Source organism: Ailuropoda melanoleuca, unplaced genomic scaffold, assembly GCF_002007445.2.
Source record: "Ailuropoda melanoleuca isolate Jingjing unplaced genomic scaffold, ASM200744v2 unplaced-scaffold11384, whole genome shotgun sequence".
Taxonomy (NCBI): Eukaryota; Metazoa; Chordata; class Mammalia; order Carnivora; family Ursidae; genus Ailuropoda; species Ailuropoda melanoleuca.
This window is the reverse complement of record NW_023179820.1, coordinates 5,706-14,673: the sequence shown is the minus strand read 5'-3', so window position 1 is coordinate 14,673 and position 8,968 is coordinate 5,706. Positions and strand designations below refer to the sequence as shown.

The 8,968-nt window shown below is 37.1% G+C and overlaps 1 gene segment (V, D, J or C); it reads right to left on the bottom strand.

Moving 5' to 3' along the window:
* Positions 1-7,348: 7,348 nt before the first annotated feature.
* Positions 7,349-8,053, bottom strand: LOC117797713. The segment is given in 2 exon segments: positions 7,349-7,803; positions 7,937-8,053. Coding segments are annotated over 2 exon segments (507 nt in total).
* Between the last annotated feature and the right edge of the window lie 915 nt (positions 8,054-8,968).

Below are 8,968 nucleotides of genomic sequence, written 5' to 3'. Positions count from 1 at the left end.
TGTTTTCTTCAGTTGTTCTATGATTTTAGGTCTTACATTCAAGCCTTTAATCCATTTTAATTAGAATTTTGGGTATGGTGTAAGATATGGGTCCAGTGTCATTCTTTTGCATGTGACTGTCCACTTTTCCTAGTACCATTTAGTGAGGAGACTGTCCTTCCCCATTGTATATTCTTGGCTACTTTATCATAAATAAATTGATCAGATATGTGTGGATTTACTTCAGGGCTCTCTGTTTTGTTCCATTTCTATTAGTGTCTGCTTTATGCCAATGTCATACTGTTTTGATTACTACAGCTTTACAATATAGTTTGATATTAGGATGTGTGATGCCTCCAGCCTTATTCTTCTTTCTGAAGATTACTTTGGCTATTTGGGGTCTCCTGTGGTTCCATACAAATTTAGATTTATTTGTTCTATTCCTGTGAAAAATGCCATTGGAATTTTCATAGAGAGTGTATTGATTCCAAAGATTACTTTCGCTACTACGAACATATTAACAATGTCAACTTTTCCAATCCATGAGTATGGAATATCTTTTCATTTATTTGTGTCTTCTTCAATTTTTTTCATCAATGTCTACAGTTTTCAGTGTACAGGTCTTTCACATCTTGGTTGAATTTATTCCTAGGCATTTTATACTTTTTGATGCAATTGTAAATGGGATTGTTTTCTTAATTTCTCTTTCTGATAGTTTGTTATTAGTATATAGAAACACATCTGATTTCTGTATATTGATTTTGTATCCTACAACTTTATTGAAATTGTATATTGGTTCTAACATATACTGACTTCTTGTGGCACACCTGTCATTGCTAAGCCAATTGAGTTTTTTCCCACTTTCCCTTTTTATGTATTGAAAACATGCACAGTGTGAACTAGGGAAGGAAGTCTCTCTGTTTTTTATTTTAGGTTGAACACCCTTTAATTCCCAAGCCAATTGAAAGATTTTTCTAGTGGAATTTTTATTGGCATTTATTTAGCCTATTGGCTAACACATCTGGCAAAGTTGTAGATGACTAGCATTTCATTCTCCATTCTATGAACTGATAGAGCTAGGAAAAAATAAATAATTTTCACATGGAAAGGTATAAAAATTATCTAGCAGATGTCTTTGGCCCCAGCAATGAGGATAAACAGATATTTAATTTTGCTATATTTTCTACAGATCTCTCTCTCTCTCTCTCTCAAACATTACAGACAGAGCTGAAAGAGTAACCCCTGTTCCTTCTCGTTTGTAAAGTAGTAACCATTATTAGGAATATTCCATGCATGTCTTTTAAAATTTTAGCCTTATAGATATGTGTCATTAAACAATATATTATACTCTGTGCTTTGGTATTTCTCACAAATGTGATGCAGTATATATCATTATGAGACTTTCTACACTCAGCACTTTGTTTTGAAGATTCATCTAAGAAAATCTGCATAGAATTGCTTCTTTGCTTGTAATAGCTACATTAGATTTCCATTGTGTGAATAATCCACTATTTGTCCATTCCATTACTGATTGATTATTCTTACGTTAAAACAGGGCTGCAGATGCCTCCTTTGTCAAATGTTTGAATTTCTTTAATGTAGGTATCAGGAATTGGAACAGCTGAATTTTTTTAGATATGTACATCTTTTTTTTTTTTTAAGATTATTTATTTATTTATTTAACAGAGAGAGACAGCCAGCTAGATAGGGAACACAAGCAGGGGGTGTGGGAGAGGAGGAAGCAGGCTCCCAGCGGAGGAGCCCAATGCGGGGCTCGATCCCAGAACGCCGGGATCATGCCCTGAGCTGAAGGCAGACGCTTAACGACTGCGCCACTCAGGCGCCCCAGATATGTACATCTTCTTTACTAGGTTAGGCAAATTGTTCTCCTAAGTGTTGGAATAAATTGTTGTGTGGTTGTTTTTCTCCAACTGAAAAGGTATAATATTCCTCATCTCCCTGTAGTCTTGTCAACACACTTTTATCAGACTTTTAATTTTTTTTGATCTGGTAAAAATGAAATAGTAATTTCTTATAGTTTAATCTCCTCTGATTACTATAGAAGTTGATGTTTTATATGTTCACTGGCCATGCTTAGTTCCTCTTTTTTAGATTGCCTGTTATATTTTTATCTGTTTTATATTGGATGTTTGCTTTATTTATTTGTAGGAATTCCCTATGTAACCATAATTTCTAATACTTTCTTGGTTATATGGTTTATAAATACATCCCTCATCTTATTTTTAATTTGAAAGTGGGTTTCACATGCAGGGTAAAATTCCCCTTCTATTAGTAATGATTTAGGAATTTCTATTTCTAATTATCAAATTACTTTAATGACTCTAGATCTATTTAGTTTTTCTTTCTCCTTTTTAAAATTTTTTTAAAATTCAATTAGCCAACATCCACTGCATCTTCTTGAGCTATTTTTGATAATATATTTTGTCTATTAAATTGTTCCTTTTTCTCAGTTTTAAAACTAACTGGCTCAACTTAACTTTTTCTTAATAAAATTTTAATTTCTACTGTGTCTCTAGAGATGTCTGCTTTTTAATCTTTCATATGATTGTTTTTATTAATTTCCTAAAAAATTACCACAAACTTGATGGCTTAAAACAATAAAAATGTATTTTCTTACAACTCTGAAGGTTGGAAGTTCAAAATCATCTCCACTGGGCTAAAATCAAGGTGCCAGCTGCTCTGTGTTCTTCTGGAGGCTACGGGGACAACTGTGTTCTTGCCTTGTCCAACTAGAGGCTGTCCTACGTTCCACATCACACCACCTCTTCTCCCCCTGGTTCTGTCCTCACATCACCTTCTCTCCTCTAACTCTACTGCCTCCCTCTTTAAGGACCCTTCTGACACACTGGGCCCACCTGGATAACCCAGAACAAACTCCCAGGTGCGAGGTCCTTAAATAACCACATCCGCAAAGGTGTTTTTTCTTTTCTTTTTTTCTTCTTCATTTTTTGGGGTTTTGCCTCTGTAGGGACCCAGGGCAGATGCCCCAAAATGTACCACAATGGTATATTGATTATTTCGAACTGAAACTCTTTGGGAAACAGCAGGTGCAAGGACACTCAGCCCCTCCTCTGTCCCCCTGAAAACAGGAAACAAATCTCTCATGTGAAAAATGCCTCCCCTGTACTAAGAGGTAAAAAGACATCCTTATCACCAAAGATAGGGACTTTAAAGCTGAGTGAGCTATAGAAACAAGCCTTGTTACTGTCAGCTCAAATTCTGCTTAGAATTCCGTATTAATAAAGTTCCCAAACATCTGGGGTTTTTGTCCTCCAAATTCCTCGCAAATCTATGTTCTCCTTGTTTAAATTGTATTAAAACTGACTGCTTTGGCCATTTTTTGGGGTCTCAATTTCATTAGTGGGCCTCCATGTCCATATAATAAAGGTTGTGGGTTTTTTTCTCCTGTTGATCTGTCTTGTCTCAATTTAATTTCTCACCGAGCTGGAAGAAGCCTAGGAGTAAAGAAGGAAACTTTTTCCTCCCCTACATCATGTAAGGTAATATATTCACAGATTCCAGAGAATATGATATGAACATCTCTGAGGGTCATTATGCAGACCACTACTTTAAGAATTTTCTAATTTTTCTATTACTAATATTATCAACATTTTTCAGTTCATTAAAAATAGCACTGGATTTCCCCATTTATTGCTTTGGTTTTTTGCTGTTTGATTACTTTTTATACTTTATTTTAAATTAAAGTATAACTTATACAATGTAATAAATGGGTCATAAGTATAAAGTTTGGGGCATTTGAAAAATTGCAGACTTATAAACCACACCCCCATCAAACTATGGAGTATTTCCTTCACCCCACAAGATCCCTTGTGCCCCACCCAAACAGTTCCCAATCCACAGAGGAAACCATTGTTTTGCTTTATTTCACTACGGATTGGTTTGCCTATTTTAAATTTCATATAAATGGAGGCAAAGTATATGCACCATTTTGTTTCTAGAAATTTTTGTTAGGCATTATGTCGCTGACGTTCGTTCATGTTGTCATGTGTGTCAGTGGTTCTGTCCATTTCATAGCTGAACTAATATTCCATTGTATATATACAGGACAGTTTCTTTAATTTGTTTACGTATATTTTCTCTAGTTCATTGCTATTATGAATAAAGCTGCTGTGAATATTTCTAAACAAATCTTTTTGTAGACATGTTTTCATTTCCCTTGGGGAAACGCCTAGAAGTGGAATTGGGCTGTGGTAGATGTAGGTTTAATTTTATGAGAAATTGCCAAAGTGGTTGCCCAGTTTCCACTACAGTCAGAAATGTTTACAAATCTGGTTGCCTCACATGGTTACTTTTATTTTGAAATAATTTTAGACTCGCTTAAAAATTGCAAAAACATTGCAGAGTTCTCTTGTACACTTCATCCAACTTTCTCCAATGACAACATCTTACAATAACCATAGTACAATAATCAAAGCCATAAAATTGATATTAATACAGCACTATTCACATAGATCTCACTCTGATTCATCAGTTTTTACATGAATTCTTTTTTTAATGCACAATTCTATGATATTTTATCATATGCATAGGTTTGTGGAACCAACACTTCCATCAAGATACAGAACTATTCCATCACTCTAAAGAAACTCCCTTTGCACACCCTCCTATCCCTGCAACCCCTGACAAACCCTGGCAACCATTGATCTCTTTCCCATCCCTATAATTTTGTCCTTTTGAGAATGTTGTACGAGTGGAATCATAATAATCCGATAAGTGAAATCATACATTGTGTAGCCTTCCAAGACTGACTTTTTTCACTCAGCATAATGCCCTTGAGATCCATCCAGCTTGTTGCATGTATCAATCAATCTGTTCCTTTTTATTACTAAATAGCATTCCACTGTGCCGATGTACCACAGTGTATTTATCTGTTCGCCCAATGAAAAAGATTTGGGTGGTTTCCAGTTTGGGGCCATCATGAATATAGTTGCCATGAGCATTCATGTACAGATATTTGTGTAAGTTTATCACTTCTCTAATATATGTACTGAGGATCATGATTGCTGCATTGTAAGGTGAGTGAATGTTTAACTTGATGTGAAGCCTCCAAACTGTTTTCTAGAGGGACCGTACCACCCCCACCAGCTACGTATGATGACTGGATTTCTCGGCATCCTTGCCAGAACTTGGCATTGCCAGTGTTTTTTATTTTAGCCATTCTGATAGATGTGGCATGGTATCTCTCTGGGGTTTTAATTTGTATTTCCCTAGTGCCTAATGATGTTGAACATCTGTTCATATACTTATTTATATGCTAATTTCTATGTTTTTGACAGAGAGAGAGGCAGTGAGAGAGTGAACACAAGCAGAGGGAGTGGGAGGGAAAGAAGCAGGCTTCCTGCTGAGCAGGGAGCCTGATGTGGGGGTCGATCCCAGAACCCTGGGATCACGCCCTGAGCTGAAGGCAGATACTTAATGACTGAGCCACCCAGGCGCCCCTCTTTTGCCCATTTTTAATTGGATTATTTGTTCATGCCTATTGAGTTTAGAAATTTCTTCTTATTCTGAATACCAGTCCTTTAATGAAAATGTATTTTTGCAAATATTTCCTGCCAATCTGTGGTTTATCCTTTTCATTCTCTTAACTGTCTTTCACAGAACAAATGTTTTTAATTTTGGTGAAATCTAGGTTGTTGATTTTTTTCAATGGATTGTGCTTTCAGCGTCTTGTCAAAAATCCCTTCACCTAGCTCTAAGTCATGAAGATTTTCTCTCATAATTTCTTGTAAAAGAATTAGAGTGTTACATTTTACACTTGGGTGTATGAATCGTTTTGAGACTGTCCTCAAATTTTTGTGAGATTTAGGTCAAGCCTCAATTATTTGCTTACAAATATCTGATTGTCCCAATACCATTTGTGGCTAAGACTATCTTTCCTCCATTGAGTTGTCTTGAAACTTTTCTCAAAAAATCAGTTGTCCCCACTTGTGTGGGTTCACTTTCACACTTTTACTCAGCAGCACAAGTTGTTACTAATACTCTTTTATAATCTTTTTAGTGTAGAATCTGGAGTGTGGTTTTCTTTTTCATTCTTTACATTTATAACTTGTGCCTTCTCTTTTTTTCTTTAATAATTCCCACTAGGGATATATCAATTTTATTTATCATTTTAAGAAAATAAACTTTTAATTTTTTAAATCTCTTTTGTTTGTTTTGTAGTTTACTAGTTTGATTTTCTAATTATTTTTTTCTTTCCGCTTATGTTGGGTTTAATTTATTCTTCTTTTTCTATCTTCTTTTGTTGAAAGCTTAGAGTAGTGTTTTTCAATTTTTCTTCTTTAGGAATATAAGTATCTAGGGGCACCTGGGTGGCATAGTCATTAAGCATCTGCCTTCCACTCAGGGCATGATCCCGGCGTTCTGGGATTGAGCCCCACATCAGGCTTCTCTGCTATGAGCCTGCTTCTTCCTCTCCCACTCCCCCTGCTTGTGTTCCCTCTCTCGCTGGCTGTGTCTATCTCTGTCAAATAAATAAATAAAATCTTTTAAAAAAAGGAATATAAGCATCTAAAATGCTAAATTTCCTAGGTGAAGGAGATTAAGGGTACATGTTATCACGATGAGCACTGAGTCAGGTGTAGAATTGCTGACTCACTATATTGCACATCTGTAACTAATATAATACTCTATGTTAGCTACACCGGAATTAAAATGAAATAAAATGTTAAATTTCCTTCTATATACTATTTTAGCTACATCCCATATACATTTATATTTTTATATACCGTAATATAAGTTAAGTGAATGTGGTCTCTCAAAGTATCTTATTGTGCTGTACTCCCCTTTTCTTTCTTACGATGATATGAGATGAGAAAATGTCTACATGATGAGATGAAGTGAGGTGAATGACGTAGGCACTGTGACCTAGCGTTAGTTTACTGTTGACGTTCTGAGAATATGCCAGAAGGAGGATCATCTGGCTTCCAGCTGCGGTTGATCACGGGTAACTGAAAACCACAGAAAACAAAAGTGCAGTGAAGAGGAAACTACTGTAGGGGGCGCCTGGGTGGCGCGGTCGTTAAACGTCTGCCTTCGGCTCAGGGCCTGATCCCAGGGGCCTGGGATTGAGCCCCACATCAGGCTCCGCTGCTGGGAGCCTGCTTCTTCCTCTCCCACTCCCCCTGCTTGTGTTCCTTCTCTCACTGTCTCTCTGTTAAATAAATAAATAAAATCTTAGAAGAAAAAAAAAGAGGAGACTTCTGTATTATAAAGTTTAGTGCTTAAATTCCAAGTACCTGAAGGTTCCTAGAGACATTTTTTTTGCAACTGATTTTCTCAATCAATTTCATTTTGGTCAGAGAATAAATTCTGTGTAATTTCAGTCCTTTTAAATGTATGAAGAATTTTTTTGTGGCCAAACAGATTTTTTGTGTGTGTGTGTGTGTGTGAGTATTTCCTGTACACTAGGGTTTGGCTGGAGCCTCAGTGCCAGGTTTGGGGACAGGCTGCAGGTGCCCGGGGAGCACTGTGTTCCTGCCGCACAGAAGTAGGTGGCTGAGTCTCCAGGCTGGGGAGCCGTGATGTCCAATGAAAATTGTTTAGCACTTACATTGAGGGAAATTGTGAATCTTCCATCTTCCTTTGTACTCTCAACCAAGAGTGTGGCTAGCAATAATTTAGGGCCCTTACCAGGGTATTGTCGGTACCATATGAAATAGTCAAATGCACTGTTCTCATAAGTACAGTTCAGAGTAGAAATCTCTCCTTCCCGGACTGTCAGAGATTGAGGGGCCTGTTTCACCTGCTGCTGGTCACTCTTATTCTTCTGTTGACCACTCACCCCTGTTAGAAAGATCACAAAAAGTCATTAGGTCCCAAATGTATACTTCCCTACCTGTATGAGGTTGTCTGTATCCCAGTGTCCTCATCCCCCCAAATGAATGACATATCCTGGAGTTTCTCCTCCGCAACTCACAGCCTAATTGAAGCCATAGAATTAAAATGGATGTTCTCAGGATCCTGGCCATTCCTCCTGATACCAAAGCTCAGTGACACTCAGATGGTCCTCTGGTCTCTCCCCAGCCTGCGAGGGNCTCAGATGGTCCTCTGGTCTCTCCCCAGCCTGCGAGGGCTCTTAACTTAAAGTTCACACCTGCTTTTAATTCCTTCAACAGGCCCCACCCCTTCCAAGTGCCTTCACTTGAAGCTATTTCTGTCAAAGGAAGCGCTTCGTCATTTTGTTCTAACTTAGAATGGCTGAAAATACTTCCACTGGGAATCAGAGATTTCCTCCTTATCCACAGATGAGGATGAGTTTAGAATATCTTTCCTCCAAAACCCCTCTTCCTTTTCCTCACACCTCCTAAAATGTTAAAAATCATATACTAAGGCAGCTTACTATGTCAATAAAGATTACATTTATGGTGGGGAAGAGAGAGACTCCTAGGAAGCCACAAAATCAGCATGTATAGGGGCATTTCTTTTTTTATTATGAGTACTAATTAAAACCTATTAAAGACACACAAAATTCATAATATCCCATTACAAGCTAGGGTAATGGATCAGAACATAAAGAATATATAGTCCCTTTCCCCTTAGGGAACTTAAATTGTATTACAATCTTTCAGATATGTCCATATTTCACATGATCCTAAGGAATGATAGAAAGTAATTAAATCAATTTCAATTTCTTTATATTTCTTCTAAAATAGAAATCAGGTAAATTAAGTATTTCGAAGAATATACCTGGGGCAAAGAAGTTAGGAAGTACTGGAATTATCTGTCCTTCAGGAGCTTTGATCTCCAAATGGGTAAAAGAGAAAGGAAAGATTCTGCAGATTTCAGAAGACTTGGGGCCTTGACCATCCAGTGGGGTAGCATTTTTGGAAGTGCCAAATCTGAGTTTGAACACACATTGAACCTTTTCTTCACACTTTGTCCTTTGGGTGAAATATGAAAATACGAAGAATCAATTTGGCTTTAGATGTTAACACAGCAAGACACAGAG